The sequence below is a fragment of the Phoxinus phoxinus genome (assembly GCF_949152265.1).
Source record: "Phoxinus phoxinus genome assembly, chromosome: 25".
Classification (NCBI taxonomy): Eukaryota; Metazoa; Chordata; class Actinopteri; order Cypriniformes; family Leuciscidae; genus Phoxinus; species Phoxinus phoxinus.
In genome coordinates this window covers 8,823,913-8,844,061 of record NC_136900.1, presented here as the reverse complement: position 1 = coordinate 8,844,061, position 20,149 = coordinate 8,823,913, and the positions used below count along the sequence as shown (strand labels likewise).

The following is a 20,149-nucleotide window of genomic DNA, read 5'->3' as shown; positions in this document are numbered from 1 at the left end:
AGCACTTTTGGTTTGTTTGTTTGTTTGTATTTTGTTATTGTGTGTGGAATATTTGGGGGGGAAGGTGGAATCATCAAAGAGCCGAGAAAACAGACGTTCTTATCAAAATCAATGTTTTATTTTCTACTTCACATTATTTGAGCAAAACGAGAAACACATATGAAAAAAACAGAGGTAAAAGGTAGAGGACAGAGACTGAGAGAGGGTTTCAGCCTCTCCTAACAGCACTAAAACAGTCTCGCTCGTCCTGAGATCCGGATTCAGCGGTGACTGAAGAAGCCTTGCGGATGATTGTACTTGAAGGGCTTCAGACGACTCGGACCCCTGAGAGAAACACAGATTTCACATGAGCTCAAGTTTTTATCCAGCAGAAGAATTAGGAATTCTTCACTATATAAAAAAAAATATTCAAGGTTAAACAATTATGAATGAATTTAGAAATTCTTTCTAAATATACATAAGCTGTTTCCATTCAAAGATGTGAATATCGCAAAAATCATTTGTGAATAAAGCACAGTTTCCATCCCATGTGTTCAAGAGAACAAAATCGTCACTTCCTGGGAAATTGGAGCAAAATATCTGTAATAAAAATGGAAGCTGCTGCAATCGGGGAAGCCACTCTTGACTTGCGTCTCAGAGCGTGCAAATGAAACGCAATAAACGCTGTCATGTTCTTTTGCGTTCTGATGCCTGGTATTTAGAAGCACAATCGTGTGAAACGCTTCTGAGAGGAAATTAAACTAAATCATTTTGAAGACAGACTTTGGCTCAGGCATTTCAGAACAACCCAACCAGCATTTGAGATGCTGTGATGCGATTGGTCCGCTAGTTAGTCTAGCTATCCAATCACATCCTCTGTTGAGTTTTTGTTGCGCATTGAGTGATTTTTTGGTACATGTGTTTCCATTGTAATTTATGTGCACGTAGTCTTATCGAATAAAAACATTATCCGCCTCAATTGAGCGCATACGTTTTATTATGCACATTTTCAGAATTTATGCACATCTTAGTGCGATATCCCAAAAATAGAAATAGGATGGAAACAACTATTGCTGGTGTTAATGTGCACAATTCATTAGTGTATTTATAAATATAAAAAAGCAAGTTTCTGCAATAATGCAAGTTATTCGACCCTTGAAAATGTCACATGGAAATAAATTAGGTTGCGACTGACTTCCCCTAAAAAATGGCCTCATTCCTCATTTTGTAAATACAAAGGAGAAGCGTATTTACAGTAGGCCTAGTGTGTTACCTGGCAGTCCGCAAGCACATCTTCTCTCGAGGAAACTCTTTAGGTCCCTCTGAGCCGTCACACACTTGACTCTCCGTCTCTAGATACACATCCAGACACACACACAGACGCTGGATCTGATTGGTCAGGAGCTGCAGGCCCGGGCGCGGGCCCTGCAACTCGGACCGGAACACGTTCACCTCACTCTCGACCGCCTGCACACGACAACAAAATCAATCAGAGAATAGTTTCAGCCGTTTCTCCTTGAATATCTGAACACAGGTACGATTCGCTCTTACCCGCAGGTTATCGTCAGAGCGGCCGCTGCGCTCTCCCTTCCAGAGCAGAGAGAGCGAGAAGAGGGGCGCCACATCAGGGTAACGGGGGTTCAACACCACAGCGGCCGACACACGTGCTGATCGACAACCGGACAAGCATAGGAGTCAGTGATGATGCACATATTCTGCTCGACAGGTTTCAATAACATGGACTTTGTGATATTCATGATATTAAATCTCTGAAACAGTTATTTTAGTAAAATACACTTTAATAGTATTTATACATATTTTGAATAAGCTTTTATTTTTATATTTTCATGTTTCATTTGAGTAATTTTGTTAGTGCTTTTGCCATTTTTATTAGTTATATATATATATATATATTCTATTATGCTGTAATTGATTTGTTCAGTTTGAGCAATTTTAATACTTAAAATAAGTTTTTGTAGTATTGTAAGTTATTATTATTTTTATTTATAATTTATTTTCAACAAAGCAACAGTGTTTGGTATCATTGATAACCTACATTTCATGTTAATATTTTGAATTTAAGTCAATTTAATTTAATCTAAGTTTTGGTAATTTTGTTTGTTATTTTTCTTAGCTCTTTTCAAACATCAAGAAAGTTTTTTAAATTAAATTTTAGTTTTGTGTTTGTTTGTTATTTTAGTACTTATGAGAAATGTAGCAAAACTTTAATTTTATATAAGTTAATGTTTTTTGTTTGTTTTTTTAAGTAATACAAATATTATTTTATGGTTTTGGTTTTAGTTGATAACCCTGCAATGCAGCACTTCCCATTTTATTTAAGTTTTTCAATCTAACATTAATATTTATTTCGGCTTTATTTCAACTAATAAAAAATATTTGAAATAGATTTAGTTAACACCACAGCTCTGAAAGATGTTCAAGACTTTGGTTTGGGATACTTAGTAGCAAGTAAATGAGATATAACTGAATTCATATTTACCTGCCACCCTAAACGTCACATAAAAACTGCGTTTGCCTAGTTAACATGTCCGTCAGACGGTCTCTTCCTGTCTAAGTATGTGATTTCTGGTCAGAATAAGCTGCAATGCAAACCGGACATGTCGATAGTAAAAAGTCTGACACAAGTCCCACCTGTTCCTCTCTCCACAACTGCCATGAAGAACAGATCCGTCTCATGCACCAGACCGGCCTTCAACACGTGCTGTACAAAGCCCAGCTCCTGTTGAACAAGAACAAAAGCGCATTGAGACACTGAATATCAAGCTCGCTCATGCTGTCAATGTGAGATGCTAAACATCCTGATGTGTTTCCAGATTGGGAGAAACATACAGTGAATTCCTGGTGGCTCATCATGGTCCAGCGCGTGAGACCGGAAATCACTTTAGCGGGAAACAGATGCTGGCATTCGCTGGAGACCGGGATGATGCTGTGCTCTGGGACACAACATTAAAAAAATGAACATGCTAAACGGATCAAATGCATGGTTGAATTATCAGATTTACTGACTTAATGTATATTTTTCTATTTTTATTGACTAAAAATGCTCTGATTTTATCTAGGTGATATTCTTATTTCTAAACAAACAATAAACGCATCGCAACACAAGACCAATAATACAGTGAACATCTAGCGGTCTCATACCCAGTGAGCTGAACTGTTTGTGTAAGGACAGTCGAGCCTGTAGTCTTCCTCGCAGCAGTTTTATGGTCCTCTCCATGTGACTGGCGCTCAGAGCACTTCCTCTCAGCCCCGACTGAAACACACACTTTATTACATTACAATATCGTCCACTACGCAGATGTCAATCATTAAAAAAAAACACTCATTTTAGACAATATCGATATGGTCGCAGACATGTGCATTCAAGACTCGTTTACTAACACAACATAAAAACGGTTTAACAATAACACCGCAACGAAAAATGCAATGTAAAATATGTAAAGCAACACACACCTGTGCACCATCAGACGAGAACTGCAGGCCGCCCAGTTTCTGCACCCAAACGTATGGATGTCCGAGATCTGATACATAATCCGAAAACGTAGTGATTCTGCACAGAAAGTCAATTTCATTTTATTTTATTTAATGCCATATCAGAAGCAAAGCCTATTTTAAATTCAAATTTAAAATAGGCAAACTTAGTGTAGTAAAAGGGTGTGTTCAGACTTTGCATGTTTGTTTGGATTAAACTTACATTAAGGGACATGGTGATGGAAAAAAATATGAGATGGGAGGAAAAATTTAATCTCAATGCTTTTGCGTTCTCTCACAAAATGTTTCCCAGAGAAACTCTGCATTCACTCGCTAATAAAACAAAGTTTCTTGTGGGAGTGCAAACATTTTTGCGAGCTAACAAATTTTTTTTTAATATGTTTTCCCCTCCCATCTCATATAACGTCCACCACCAGGTCCCTTTGTCAGGCTCCGTACAATTCAAACCCTGGCGATAAGAAGAAGAATATAAAGTGGAGTAAACTGTCTTACCCGACTTTATCAAACTGGTAACGGTTGGAAGGGTTGGGCGTCTCTTTGCCATGATCAGACGCATAAAGACAGTTCAGCAAACTCTCCTGGTTCAGAAGCTCCCTGTGACAGACACGTAACCGCTGTTAGAAAACAAACACCTACAGAAAACATCTGACTGTTTATGTTCTGGTGCTGTTGTACGGACCCGGCGCTGACGGCCCCAGACAGATCCGTAGAGGTGGAAACTTTGGTCTTCACAGTCAGAATGTTGAGATTCATGAGATAATAGAAAAACAGATGCAGGACACTGCCGTCTGGAGAGAGAGAGAGAGAGAGAAATAACACAACCTGTACTGTTAAAAATTACTAACTATAGAATTATAACTAAAAGTAGCTAAAACTACTTCTGGGGACAATACATTTAATTATAAAAAATTTTAACAAACAAATAAAGCGGTATATATCTGGACTGGTACAGAAAATCACAATATGATTTAAAATATAACAAACTATTTAAATTAAGGTGACAGCAATATACATATAATATGATATAAAATAATATACATGACCATTCCAAAGTTTGTTTTTTTAAGGAAATTAATACTTTTATTCAGCAAGTATGCATTAAATTGACCAAAAGTGACAATAACGAGGTTTATAATGTTACAAAATATTTATATTTTAAATAAATGCTATACTTTTGAACTTTCTATTCATTAAAGCATTCTGAAAATAAAAAATTATCAGTTTCCACAAAAAATATAAAGCAGCAAAACTATTTTCAACATTGATAATAATCAGAAATGTTTCTTTAGCAGCAAATCATCATATTAGAGTGATTTCTGAAGGATCATGTGACACTGAAGACTGGAGTAATGAGCTTTGATCACAGGAATACATTACATTTTAACATATATTCACATAGAAAACAGTTATTTTAAATAGTAATATTTCACAATATTACTGTTTTCACTGCATTTTTCATCAAATAAATGCATTCTTGGTGAGCAAAAGAGACTTCAAAAACATTAAAAGATCTTTCTGACCCCACATTTTTGAACGCTACTATATATATATATATATATGCCTTAAAGACTGGAAAACAACGATAAACACGTTGATTCATGCAAATGAATTCAATCAGTTATGTAATATGGTTTAATATGAACTGTGGGTCAGTTTCACGCACCTTTACACTTGAGGTCCACGCAGAGCGAGAGAGGGTGACGCCTCAGCATCTCTTTACGCTTGTCATCCAGTTGAGCTCCTACAGTCGCCCGCCGGCGCTTCTGAACAGAAAGAGACAGGAAATTACATCATAAGCACACAAACACAAATGACAAGATAATGAACCACAGAGGTTAAAAACTAATTCTGACCGTGTTCTGTTGCTCCTCCTCTGCGTCCGAATCACTTTCGTCATCTGAGACAGAAACAGGACATGAAATATAATACTGCACTGATCATCACACACACAAATCAAAGATGCACAGTTTAACGCAAAGTTGAGATGTTGTTGCCCAGAGAGAAAAACAATATGTGGTGTCGGAAGAAAAGATCCACGAGAGATGGCGTATTTTCCCCGGGTTTAATAAAATTACTTAAACATCACACTCATCTGCATACATGGGGATTGAGTGGAAATCACAAATAGAAATGGAAATAAAAGAAAGTGTACAAAAGTCGGTAGAGCGGTTATCTCTTCTCCTCACCTTTCACATCTATTACGGACACACTCTCTACACACATGCGCCGTTCTCATTGTACCTCGAATTACCGTAAATGCACTAAGTGACCGTTACAACAGGTACCTTGCGAGTCCTCCGGGGGTCTGGACAGAGCTTTGGCCTCATCCACGTCTCCACTGATGCTCACAGACAGATGTTTGTCTGAAACACACAATTGCATGATCTCATGAACTAGGATTCATCAGAAACAAAAGGTCTTGCAGGTGCCGCTGGGAATCTTACCGCAGGCCTGTCCGTACGCACCGGCCTGGACCAGCAGCACATACAGAGGCGGCGGCAGGTGACGGGCGACCTCGGCCTGCTTCTGCATGTGCTCGAACGGCATCTTCAGATACTCCTGCACTGGGACAGACGCCTGTGAGAGACAGAGAGAGATCCGTCAGTCTCTTCCTGTCTAATAAGATGCACTGTGACAATAGAGGCTTTCGGACCGGAGGAACTTTTTCATAGTTACTAGAACTATTGGCGGAAGTACCTGATTTTGGCGTGTTAGCACCGCAGGAACTAGGAATGATTTTGGAGGAACTAATTTAGCTCCTACTTCAGAGTCGGGTCTAAACCAGCACTATAGGAACTACAGTGATGTTAGTGTTCACTGATTGGCCCGAAAGCACGCGAAACACGCAAAACGCCATTTAAAAAAAAAAGCTGTGTACCATATTTTCCGGACTATAAGTCGCAATTTTTTCATAGTTTGGCTGGTCCTGCGACTTATAGTCAGGTGCGACTTATATATCAAAATTTATTCATACTGACCGAGATGAACCAAGAGAAAACATTACCGTCTACAGCCGAGAGAGGGCGCTCTAGTTGGCGGAGTTGTTCAGAAGCGACACCGAGGAAGAACTCAATGGATTCAGTGTTGTGGAATGAGATCGGGAGCTTGGTGAACTTGCTTACCGGTAACTTGTTGGACTCGCTTCTGTTAATTTAGCCTATTCAGCCTCCCAGGTATATGTTCTTTATGCTATTGTGGAGCTGAATAACTGTTAATGTGTTACGTTAACCGGACACAACCAATGAACAAGGAGAATGTGAGCACTATGTTAGGCTCTGGCGTTCTCAGCGCCGTCAAAATAATGGTCACAACAACAACAAATTAACTTCAGAGTTCCTACTGGCGGTGCGAATGCAAACAAGAAAATGTTCCTATGGGAACCATTAGCTCTCGGGGAACCACCCTGGTGGCTTGTTCCTAGAACTACTCAGTGCGAAAGCCAGTGCTTAATTTGTAAAGTGGGAGGTCCCGGAGCGCAGAGGGGGGGGGGATCCGGCGACTCAAAACGGGGGTTGGAGGTCACGGAACAAAAAAAATAAATAAAAAATTGCACTGCCTACGTAGCTTCTCTGCACGGACAGCATGTGCTGAGTGGGCGCTGCTAGATCATTGACGGGGAGCTGCGCAAAACTTGGTCACTAAATATTTAATATTCAGTTATGTTAATGATCACAATTCAAGTTTTAATTTTATTAAATTGAACAAGCGCAACATTCAGCATTCAATCAAATAGGCCTATTCTAAAAGATGTAGGCTATTATTAATAATAATGTTATTTCAACACAATATCTCGTTATTTCGAAATAATATGTGTGCGTGCATCTGTAAAACCGGTGACGCGTGTAGGCTATTGATTTTTATTAATAAACAAGTGTTTTCTCTAAAAGTGTCGACCCGGCTGCAAAGATGAAGTTGACGATCGCCATCTCCGTGTGAACGCGCTTATAGAGAGAAATGCACATAAATAAGCCTAATAATGGATTACATAATCAGAGAGTAGGCTAGCCTTTTTCTTTTTTCTTTTTGAATTATTTAGTTTAAAGACATTTCAAGCGTTGTGTATTTGATGTATTTGTCATGTCTGTGTGAGGCATACACTGAGTTTCGTTAAGTTAGGATGTGCTCTAGTTCACGTGCAATGCAAGTGAGCGCGCGGGCGCCTCCGTTATATTTGTTTCGTCGGCCTATTCATTAAATACAGGCAATTGGTTGATGAAAAATGTATTAAAATTAAGATACAATTTATACAAAACAAAATTCACTTTAAAGAAAGGCTTTCTATAACAACTTCAACTTCAACAGTCAAAATCATGTCTCCCGCTCCATGTCTCATAGGCTATTGCGCATCCTATCTTACTCGTCGTGCTGTTCACTTTTCATAAATCAACATAAATGGGGAAAAAAAATAACATTATAATATTTTAACAAATATGAAACGCGCTTTTTTTTAATGGCTAGAACAGTATAGTAGGCTTATAGCCTACTCTCTATTTGTACAAATTTCTGCACAGTAATTTAATTCAGAATTTTGCACACACAAGTTGAAAGGCATTTGTTCAAAAAAAAAAGTTCACGGATAATTGTGCGTGCATTTATTAGCCTAATCATTATGATACTAAAATCCTAACAAATAGGCTATGTACAAAAAATCAGATGAGTGCATATGAACGGTTAAGCATTTTCCTCCCATAGAAAACCATTAGGCTATAATAACGCTTAATGTGGCTTAATGCAGATTAGGATGTCCCCTTATTTATGTCGAAATAACGAGATATCGATACTAGGCTACTGTGTCCACCGTGGTCTCCTGATCAGCGGAAACGATTATTGCTTGTTTGGGATCTGACTGTCCAGCGTATTTGAAAAAGTTAAGCAAACTTTCCTGTCTTTTTGACATTTTTCCCCTGAGTGAAACGATCGAGGCTAACAGCAATCTCAACTCGTACAACAAGCGCGCAAGTCATGTGTCACAAACATTGAACACTAGGCTACACAAACAGTAAAAAAAAATTATTAAAATTAACAATTAATTTTTTGTGACACAGGAGGTGGCGGATCCAATAAAAAAGGTTCCGGATCCAATGTCGGAGGTGACGGAACATGTTCCTGCGTGTTCCGGCTCAAATTAAGCCCTGGCGAAAGCCATTTCAAATATATATTATACATGTCAGTCTAAGGTTTCACCTGCATGATGTTCTGCAGTCCAGGTTGTAGGCTGCTCAGGTATTCTCTCTTCTGCTCAATGGCTTTCTGAATCTTCTCCTTACTGGTCAAAGACGTCTTATACTGCTCCGCCAACCTGCATTATGGACCATGCCATGGATGTTTAATGATGTTGTTGAAGATTCAGAGGTATTTGAGGGCTATGGAGGGTCGCTGATGTGTGTTACCTCTTCCTCTGCTCTAGTTCCCAGTCCAGGCGTGCGAGCGTGAGCTGGTGCTGATCGTCGCGTGTGACGTTAGGGCGTGAGATCTCCGCCGGAGCCTCCTGGAAGAACTCCTCCTCACTCACCAGCTCGATCTCCTCATGTTGAGACCTGGAACACAGAGACGTTAACATCTGCTTCACACAGGTGCCATACTAGCCATTAGCATCTGCTCTAGAGTTTTGTTTCGTGCGAAACATGACAGGGGATTAGGGATGAACATAAACAGTGCGCAATCCACGTAATCGAGTACGTCAACATGTTGTTCCAGCCATAGAAAAATGTTTATTCACTCTAGAAATGTTTTTTTCGTTATATTAATTGTGTTTTTGTAATTTCTGGCACTCACTTGAACTCAAGACACTTTCCGATCTCTTTCTGCAGGTGCATGACCTCATAGAGCAGATTCTGCAGCTGCAGGTGAAGAACATCCACTCGCTGCTTCGCCTGCGGACAGAGAAATACTGTTGGCTGAAACAATCATTTATCAAGCAATTTATGTTAAACATAAAAAAACTGGACTAAAACTAGAATATAGCAAGCATGTGAGCGAGTACCGGTATATGCTAAATCAGATCAGTGTTGTAAGTGGTAACTGTGTTCACCTCATGTGTCTGGTCTCGGCCTTTCTTCAGTCGCATGTGTGCCAGGCGGTTGAGTTTCTTCAGGGTAATGAAATGAACGCTGCTCTGTCTGCGTCTCTCCTCGATCTCTACACTCTATAGGACGCATAAAGCAAAAGATCAGTTCCATTTCATTCCATTGTCAGTTTTAGACACGTGGCAACAGTGAAACTCACTCCGTCTTTCACGCCGCCGGCTTTCAGCTCCTGGATTTCCGCCATGAGTTTGGCCAGAGCGGCACACGTGTCCTTATACAGCATGTAGTCATGCTGCGGGTCTCTGCCCTCAAGCTCCACCTCCTCATTATACACACGGACCTCCTGAGGTACACACACACACACACACACACAGAGTGACCAGAGAACACACACACACACAGCCCTGCCTACCAGCTGAACATGATCTGTGAGCCAACAATGAAACTACAAAACCGTGAGATCATATGTGACCCTCCTCACCCGAAAGTGCAACAGAAAAGGTGTCGACAGCTGAGCAGGATCCAAAATTACATGCTGATGGCGGGTAAATTAAGAAAGTTTCATTGGCAGTAATTATTACAGCTCTCTGGAATATTTGATTCTTGGTCGAGCACAGTAACTGAATATTTTAATGTATAATATTAATTCATTTGAATAATTATAATAATTAATTTTAATGTGTAATATTCAAAAACGTAAACATTATTATTATTATTATACCTATCTTTATACATTTAAAAACGTGTATTCTAATAGTATCATTGCTAATAATAATATTGATAATAATAATACAAAATGTATTGTTATACTAAGTGTTTTTGTTATAATGAGGCTAAACTGCATAATTGATTGTTAGTTTAGTTTCATTGATTTATATAGAACATTTAATAACGACAGACCAAAGTTCTGCACAAAAGTAAAATAACAGAATAAAACAAAACAAATTATTGTTGACAATGACCTATTTATAATGTATAATAATAATAAGACAAATTAATTAAAATTAATATTAGAAGTTAAAATATTTATTTTAATTATTGCTTTTAATTAAATGTATATATACACACAAACACTTATTGTTATATTAAATATTTCTGTTGATGTTAAATTCTATATACAACCCGAATTCCGGAAAAGTTGGGACGTTTTTTAAATTTGAATAAAATGAAAACTAAAAGACTTTCAAATCACATGAGCCAATATTTTATTCACAATAGAACATAGATAACATAACAAATGTTTAAACGGAGAAATTTTACAATTTTATGCACAAAATGAGCTCATTTCAAATTTGATTCCTGCTACAGGTCTCAAAATAGTTGGGACGGGGGCATGTTTACCATGGTGTAACATCTCCTCTTTTTTTCAAAACAGTTTGAAGACGTCTGGGCATCAAGTTTATGAGTGTCTGGAGTTTTGGTGTTGGAATTTGGTCCCTTTCTTGCCTTATATAGGTTTCCAGCTGCTGAAGTGTTCGTGGTCGTCTTTGACGTATTTTTCGTTTAATGATGCGCCAAATGTTCTCTATAGGTGAAAGATCTGGACTGCAGGCAGGCCAATTCAGCAGCCGGACTCTTCTACGACGTAGCCATGCTGTTGTAATAGCTGCAGTATGTGGTTTTGCATTGTCCTGCTGAAATACACAAGGCCTTCCCTGAAATAGACGTCGTCTGGAGGGGAGCATATGTTGCTCTAAAACCTTTATATACCTTTCAGTAGTGTTGTCAAAAATATCGATATTTCAATAAATATCGATACTGAAATATCTGAACGGTACCAATACTAATTTCCCGAAGTATCGATACTAGCCGAGCGGTCACTTTCACTTCTCTCCAAAGGCGCGTTGAAAAAAAACACCACACGTGACGCACTCGTCTCATTCGCTCTGGTTATATAGAGCTGGTAAGTCCCGCCCCCTCCGTAAAACCCCGCTGGACCTCAAAGTTGAAAAAGCGTCAATGCAAGTCAATGGGAGAAAATAATTATTTTCTGGTCCCGTTTGAATTGTGCCATGAATGTGAACATATGTTGTCTGTGAATTTTTTATATAATCTTTCGTGTGAAGAATGCTACAATTTAGCGGGTAGAAGTTTGATACGGGTAGACTTTGTGTGAGAGCACTTTGTGGACTACAACTCTTCGCTGCTTTCGACGCGTTTGAAACGTCAACACCACTAGCTCACGGCTCTAGCTCACGGATCCCGCTAGACATGGCTGTGTCTTTGGTGCACTTCACCGCCTTCTTTCAGGGAGAGGACAAAATCGTTGAGGTTGGCGAAAATCACGGGTAAGTCAACTTTATGGGGTGACGTCACATAGGCGACATGTAGTCTTTCTCGTTATGTCTTTTCCACAACTGATGGAAAAGACATAACGAGACATAACGACATGTGTTCGTCTGATGATGTGTGTTATATGTGTGTTCGTCTGATGATGTGTGTTATGTGTGTTTTCGTCTGATGATGTGTGTTATGTGTGTTTGTCTGATGATATGTGTGTGTCAGACAGTAGTATTGACCTAAATGGCATGAATTCAGATTGCGATGAGAGTGAATCATACCATATACTGTCAAACTTGTCACATGAAAGATTATATAAAAAATTCACAGACAACATATGTTCACATTCATGGCACAATTCAAACGGGACCAGAAAATAATTATTTTCTCCCATCCACTTGCATTGACGCTTTTTCAACTTTGAGGTCCAGCGGGGTTTTACGGAAGGGGCGGGACTTACCAGCTCTATAGCAAAAGTGAAGTGAATGGAAAGATGGCGAGGGCGGCGCCCCCGCGACCGGCTTTGGTTGATTGATAAAGAACATCGCGAGCGGGCATGTCGGAGAATAGCGTGGACACGCGCTACACACCGCGAGCGGGCATGTCGGAGAATAGCGCGGACACGCGCTTCATACTGCGAGCGGGCTCCGGGCACCCAAAAGATTGTTTGACTATCAATAATCCCTCACATCACTCATTTTTAAAAATTATTTTATAGGTGAAAACAGACTTAAGGAACAGGCTCCAGGGGTAGCCTACCATTTAGCAAGCATAGGCTACGCTCAGCATCAGGGGTGTTTGTTTGTTGTTTGGACAGACCTTTCCCCACTGCTAAAAAAATCCTAAAGGAAACACTGTAACTCTTCTCATTTTAACTTTTCTGAAACAGTAACCAAGATGGCCTAGTATTGTTGTTGATATGAGTCTGTGTTGTCTCGTTTTTTCACCGTAATTCTTAAAGTTAACATAATCTGACTGAGGAATCTTAGACAAGTAAATATTTTAACTGTGGTCAAATGTAAATTAACTTGTGCCTATTTAACTTTATTCAGAAAATTATTATTTAATTCTGCAATTTGCCTTCATTAGCGATTATCATCAATTTGATTACACAGTTATTAACTAAACAACTAAACAGCTAGACAATGGCATCTCTGAATTCAATAATGAAATGCCTTTAACTGAAAATTGAATGTTTAATCTTATTATTATACATTACTGACACTCTATCCTCCAATTTGATACTGTTAAGTGCTTTTTTGTTACAGTAGGCTATATTTTAATCTTTGATAACAGTAGGTTATATACAAATACAACGGGTCATGTTAGCCCTGGTCCAATTAAAACATATTAACAGATAGAACTCAGGACATTTGTGTTCATGTAAAATATACCTCATTGTCATGTTCTAGACTTGTTATATTTAGCTTTAAATAAAAAAAATACCCCCTTAATATTGTGGCAGTTTTTTTCTCTGTGGTATCGAAAATGGTATCGAATATCGATATTTTTCAAGATATCGTATCGAAGTTAGAAATTCTAGTATCGTGACAACACTACCTTTCAGCATTCATAGTGCCTTCCAAAACATGCAAGCTGCCCATACCGTATGCACTTATGCACCCCCATACCATCAGAGATGCTGGCTTTTGAACTGAACGCTGATAACACGATGAAAGGTCTCCCTCCTCTTTTGCCCGGAGGACATGGCGTCCGTGATTTCCAAAAAGAATGTCAAATTTGGACTCGTCGGACCATAGAACACTTTTCCACTTTGAAATAGTCCATTTTAAATGAGCCTTGGCCCACAGGACACGACGGCGCTTCTGGACCATGTTCACATATGGCTTCCTTTTTGCATGATAGAGCTTTAGTTGGCATCTGCAGATGGCACGGCGGATTGTGTTTACCGACAGTGGTTTCTGGAAGTATTCCTGGGCCCATTTAGTAATGTCATTGACACAATCATGCCGATGAGTGATGCAGTGTCGTCTGAGGGCCCGAAGACCACGGGCATCCAATAAAGGTCTTCGGCCTTGTCCCTTACGCACAGTGATTTCTCCAGTTTCTCTGAATCTTTTGATGATGTTATGCACTGTAGATGATGAGATTTGCAAAGCCTTTGCAATTTGACGTTGACGAACATTGTTTTTAAAGTATTCCATAATCTTTTTACGCACTCTTTCACAGATTGGAGAGCCTCTGCCCATCTTTACTTCTGAGAGACTCTGCCTCTCTAAGACATCCCTTTTATAGCTAATCATGTTACAGACCTGATATCAATTAACTTAATTAGTTGCTAGATGTTCTCCCAGCTGAATCTTTTCCAAATTTCTTGCTTTTTCAGCCATTTGTTGCCCCCGTCCCAACTTTTTTGAGACCTGTAGCAGGCATCAAATTTGAAATGAGCTCATTTAGTGGATAAAAGTGTAAAATTTCTCAGTTTAAACATTTGTTATGTTATCTATGTTCTATTGTGAATAAAATATTGGCTCATGTGATTTGAAAGTCTTTTAGTTTTCATTTTATTCAAATTTAAAAAACGTCCCAACTTTTCCGGAATTCGGGTTGTAATTGCTATATATATATATATATATATATCAAGATTATGTTCCTCAGAAATATACTGTCAGTTTATTTATAACATTAATATTGTTTGTTATTCATACAGAATATAATTTGTATCTCCTACTTTATTCTTTGCCATTTGTAATATAAAATGGCCAAATTACAAAATTAATTGACATTTGATGCTCAATAAGTGTTAATTTTGGACCCTGCAGCTGTCAGATAAAAATGAAGGAGGGGGAGAGAGAGACAGATCTCATAGGAACCTGAGTCTTTGCTGTAAACAGCTTCCTCTGTCCGATAAGATGAGGTCCGGCGGGAATCTTGACCTACATACACACGCCACATGAGTCTCGCATCAACATATCTGCTCACTGGAGCTCATCTGAACACAACTCATGAAAGAAACACATCTGAAGCCTAAATGAGTGGAACATGCTGGATTGTACCTTCACCTGCCTCAACCTGACCTTCCTGAACTTGACATGTGAACTGACTGCACTCAGCTGCCCATGAGAGTTATTAGAGAAAAAGAATGAGTAGAGGGTTAGTGGACTGCTCTGCTGAAGTCATCTCGAATGCATTTCACAGCCGCTCACCTGATCGCTCTCTCCTCGACCGCGCTTGGCTTCTGGAGTTCCTCCTTCACTCCGGATGACCTTCGGCTTTCTCTTCTTCACAGCGTCTGAGGACATGACTGAAAAATTAAAGAGATCAGAATGAGCAGAAATCAAATCACAAGCAATGATTTAAAAAAATAATAATAATTTGTGTCAGTTGTCAAACTGCCTCCAAACAGAAACTACAATCTCCTGGAATAAAATATGCTTTCATATATTATTACTACCACAATATTTCATAATAAAGCCGAGGACATTTTAAAAGATTATGAAGAGGAAATTAAGAGTTCACTTCTAAATCACTTATTATTGTCACACAGACTATTTTATGTAGTGTTCTTTATATATAATCTACTTCAGTGTCGTTAATATAACTATTAAATAGTTCAGTAACTGAAAAAAAAGGATTAAACAAAAATTGCAATAAATTAAAGCTAAATAGAACCATATGAAAACTAAAACTAATAAAAATGACAAAAGCACATAGCAAAATTAGTAAACCTTTAATAATTTAAATATTATAAATGTATATAAATAATACTAAAATAACTCATCTGCTTTGAGTAAGACGTCAAATGTCTTTTAAACATCACATACGTTATATGTATCGTACGCTTCTTTATTATGTATTAAGTTTAGAAAATGATATCCTATATTGATAGCTAGTTCAGTAAACTATGCTATCAGGTTAGCTTCTTGATGAAGTAACGTTAACAGCAGATCAATTAAAACACCCGAAATGTATCATGTTGTGTTTAAATTAGACTCACCGAGCAATTTGGAAGCATAAAATCTCACCTTTCAACTGATTTTATCCAATTTAAGTATGTAAAAATGAATCTAATTATTAACTTGTGTCATTCAAACAGCAAGAATGCGCAGGCTGGATGCGGGAGGAAACGACGGACAGCACTTCCGCTGCTCGATTACATAATAAAAGATCTCTATTTAAGACCAAAATGTCCGAGCGAAATATCCATCCCTCATCAAATGAATTAGCCTGGCTTCGTCATACTCATATTCTAGGCATATATCTTCCCGACCAAAAAAATTTGTAGGCGGGGTTCGGGCTGGCACTCGGGCTACAAATGAATGACAGAAACCCAGAAAACATTTCACATTTAATTTAAACGGAAGATTTACATTTAATTAATTTAGATTTTATTAATGCTGACTGGTGTTTTTTTCTTTTCTCATATTGATTATATTACATAACAAACACATAATGCGTTTAATACTATTTTAATTTAATGTAACACAAAACACAGTGTTATCTTTATTTAGATAAAATCTAACATGTAAGAGTTACAATTCCTGCTTCTTCGCCACTGGACTTTTAATTTGGAATTAAAGCTGTCTTGAAGGAAAGCCACCTGTGAGGAAGTTGCTTGCGTTGCTATCAATCAATATTTACATTACTACATTTCAACCTGGTCAACGTTCAACGTCCCTACGCGCTAATTAAATGAACGTAATTAAAGGTAAGTGGTCGGTAAACTTTATAATATGATCAAATTATGATTATACAATTTAGTTCATGTGTCAAATATAGTGTTTAGCCTATTTTATGCAGTATAGAAGTGGGCTATGTTATCAATAGCATACTAACATACTATTATTATAATAATTATGTTATTGTTTTGTCGCATTAAGTAAGATATGAGCCTTTTTCAATGTACAAACATGAAGAACTCAGAAAATTATAGAACTCAGATGCATACTACACACTACATATGGTACAATGTTTAGTATACAACTAGAGCACACTGAATGGGACTGTATCTCATAATGCAAAGCACAAAGCAGTGTTGGTGTAATGAATTACTATTCTAATTACTGTTATTTAATTACTTGTCCCTTGAAAAAATAAATGAACGGATTACTATTTAAGTTTGATTTATTTCTATTTCAGTTTTAGTTTTAATTTATTTCCCGTTAGTAATTTTAGTGCTTCAACTTAAACTTATTTCAGTCAATTGCCAAATACTTATATTATTTTATACTTTTAGCTTATACTTACTGTTATTTAAAAACCAGAGGCTCTGTAAAAATAAATTACCTATTGTTTTGACTATATATTTTTTAAGCTTTTGTTTAATAAAGGAAAAAGTGGGAAAAGACAGTTTTCAGTAAGTAGTAAGCTAGCATTCTGAATACAGGCATTAAATATTTTGCATGGTTTAAACCTCACAGGTGGTGTCTTCCCTCCTGGTGCATTATGGGTCAGTGGAGGCCTGTGTCTAACCTGAGAGATCAGGTCTCTCGACACCCTCCTGTGGTTGTGTTCTTCCTCAGTCTGCTGATCATCTCCATAACTTTCGTCTGCACTGGACTTTACTCTCAGAATCACGACATCAAGAACCCTGACATAAGCGTGGTGAGTATGACGATCACTGCTGTAATGTTTGGGTTGTGCAGTTGGGTTCTTCTTTACTGACTAACTCATACTCGTACGCTTGTTTTCTAGGACTGGAATGGGGTTCTGGGTTCTATTGCTGGTTTTCAGTTCTGCACACATGTGAACGACACAGATGCACCGCTGGAGGAAGACTCTCCCCGGATGGTGGAGCATGCAGATACGACAAATATTTCCATGAGCACTTCTCATGTTTCCTTACTGGTGCCGCTGGTGTTTATAGGGGACGTCCCAGATGATACTGTCATTAGTGCCACAATGCTGGGCAGCCAGCTGGGCATCAAAGGTTTGTGTGTATGATATTTTAGTATTATTTACATAATATTACAGTTTTTATAAGCATATTTTAAATTTTTTTTATATTTTCAATGTAACTTTTCGTGTCATTTTTAGTAATTCTGTTATGTGGTTTTGGCATTTATATATATATATATAGTGCTGTCAAATAAATCGCATATAACAAAAGTTTGTAAATATATGTGTGTGTGTGTATGTATAAATATACATATACAATGTATATATGTGCACACACACACACACATATATATATATATATATATATATATACAGTATATATACTATATATAAATATTAACAAACTTTTATGTTAGTTGTGCTTTAATAACGATTAATCGATTTGACAGGACTAATATATATATATATTAGCTGACAATTCTAGAATTTCAGTCAAATGCAGGCTATTTTCGCCGTGTATTAAACATACGCTTCGTGATTATTCATATATGTAAATATGCACTACTTTAATGACAAGACAAGGCGATGTTGCTGTTGTAGTAAAAGGAACAAAGAATAGCAGTCACAGTAGCAATCGTTCTCCCATCCCCCATGTTTAATATTTATGGCCCGCCCAACTCTGAAACTTGGGTATCGGAAGTATCCCTGCGCTTCCTAGTGGTAAATACAACTTTAGAGGGCATTCATGTCCATTTTAAAACTAGGAAACTCATATTTACGATAATTCCGATAGCATGTGAAGGCAGCATTAGACTTTCATGTTCTTTAAATGTTGTGACTGTAATATAATATATTAAGACATATTTAAAGGAGAGGAGACATGGAAATGTATTGAATAACAGTTGCTTTGGCTGTTGTTTGTTTTATAATGCTTTCTACTAATGCCAACATAACCTTTCGCATCACAGGGGCTGCAGCAAAAGCATCCGTGAACATTTCTCTGTTCCTCCACACTGATGTTCCCAACTATCAAACTCCTGCTGGGACGAGGACCAGTCGACCGCTGAGCTGTCTTCATTTCACCGCCCTGACCCACGTTCTCCCTCACACTCCGTGAGAAGCTTATACATATACACAGCCAGTTTTTGTTGTGAATAAACATCCTGCAAGCTAATTTCCTGATCTTTCAGGTCGCCTCCAGAATGCCCAGTTGCAGAGAACGTGGATAAGAGCGCTTCACCTGTCAGGACGGTTGCTGTAGAGTCAAACAAGCACAAGTCCCCACACTGCTTTGGTCTGGAGTTCAAATCAGATCCACACCTGACGGTCCTGCTCACTAAGGTAGTCGTTCAGATAGAATCAGCTAAATATTTAATTAATGAACATGTAATTGGCAGCAGGGGATTATTTCTGTTGGAGCTCTACGTGTCCATATCAAGTCAAGTCACTTTTATACAGCACTTAAAAAATAAAGGTTCTTTATTGGCATCGAAGAACCTTTAAAATCCATAGAATATTTCTGTTCCATAAAAGGTTCTTTTGTGGAATAAGGTTCCTTAGATTATTCAAATGTTATTCACACTAACAAAAGGTGGTGATTCTTTTAAAAATATCCACTAAATGGGTCTTTGGGGAACCAAAAAATTGTTTCTCTTTGGAATTGCTGCAAAAAATAAATAAACCTGGTAGCACTTTATTATAGTCCTTTCCCCCATGCACATACTATGTACTTATTATAGTTATTACAATAACTAGTTACTCACCCTGAACCTACCCCTGTAGTTACCTTATATTACCCAGTACTTTCTTAGGTAAGTACAGGTACTGTAAAATAAAGTGCAACCCAAAAACCCTTCTTTATAGCTTTTAAACAGGAAAATAATGTTGTAAAATGAATCTGTTATTAAACAAATTCTATTTAAACTGTGATGCAGCTCTACAGAAGACAATAGTGTCATTATTCAGCTTAATTTAGTTAGTTAATTCAGTTCAATAACTGTATCGATGTGTACCATCATCGTATAAGCAGCATAGCTAACCTCTCCACTTTATTGTTTGACTATAGGATGAAAAAGCCTTGTGCCGGTATCACCTGTTGCTGGTCAGTGTTGCACTGCTGGTTGTCTGCATCCTCATGAGTCTGTGTGGAAGTTTCTCTTCACGTTCACCACGTTCTTACCAGGGGAACGATCTTCAAAAGGTAGTACCTACTGTAGCGCTCTGGTTTACTAAAGAGCTCTCTAATCTTTAGTATTAAACTCTCTCTGATTTGCATTTTGTCAGGATTTTTATTGCATGAATTAACATGTTATACAGTTGGTTTGAAAAGTGTTCAAACATTTTCAATTATTCATAGGAATCACTGCTGAGGCCATGAGAAACATCTGCAGAACAGACTCGTTTGAGACTGCACTGGTTGTCAGAACGCATGAAGACACTTTCTGCAGAAAGAAATGAGCGTTTGGGTATTCAACAATTTCCCATTGCCAACATGTTGGTCTTGTGCAACTAAGAAATTGCAACCAGTTATGCAGGTTGCTTGCAGTGCCATC

At 38.0% G+C, this 20,149-nt stretch overlaps 2 protein-coding genes across 7 annotated transcripts; one reads left to right on the top strand and one right to left on the bottom strand.

Moving 5' to 3' along the window:
- Positions 1–96: 96 nt before the first annotated feature.
- thoc5 (THO complex 5) lies at positions 97–16,086 on the bottom strand. 6 transcript variants are annotated; one of them, XM_079603881.1, is made up of 22 exons: positions 15,785–16,086; positions 14,966–15,063; positions 14,822–14,872; positions 14,633–14,695; positions 9,718–9,861; positions 9,524–9,637; positions 9,268–9,365; positions 8,883–9,029; positions 8,677–8,791; positions 5,937–6,069; positions 5,778–5,855; positions 5,346–5,389; positions 5,156–5,255; positions 4,172–4,280; positions 3,985–4,086; positions 3,454–3,550; positions 3,142–3,253; positions 2,830–2,933; positions 2,632–2,719; positions 1,531–1,646; positions 1,253–1,446; positions 97–324 (listed from the first exon to the last, which is right to left on the bottom strand). In XM_079603881.1, the coding sequence occupies exons 2-22, from the start codon at positions 15,059–15,061 to the stop codon at positions 261–263; spliced, it is 2,169 nt and encodes a 722-aa protein (XP_079460007.1). In that variant the 5' UTR covers positions 15,062–15,063; positions 15,785–16,086; the 3' UTR covers positions 97–260. The 6 variants fall into 6 exon arrangements, with proteins under 6 accessions (XP_079460007.1, XP_079460005.1, XP_079460006.1 ...); XM_079603879.1 differs by having other exon boundaries at positions 14,816–14,872; positions 15,785–15,988; XM_079603880.1 differs by having other exon boundaries at positions 14,816–14,872; positions 15,757–15,910.
- On the top strand, positions 16,043–20,091 carry LOC306993801 (transmembrane protein 248). The gene is made up of 7 exons (XM_079603885.1): positions 16,043–16,467; positions 17,180–17,363; positions 17,454–17,688; positions 18,566–18,710; positions 18,788–18,938; positions 19,663–19,797; positions 19,954–20,091. Exons 2-7 carry the CDS (start codon positions 17,205–17,207, stop codon positions 19,972–19,974), a joined length of 846 nt encoding a protein of 281 aa, XP_079460011.1. The 5' UTR covers positions 16,043–16,467; positions 17,180–17,204; the 3' UTR covers positions 19,975–20,091.
- Positions 20,092–20,149: the final 58 nt, after the last annotated feature.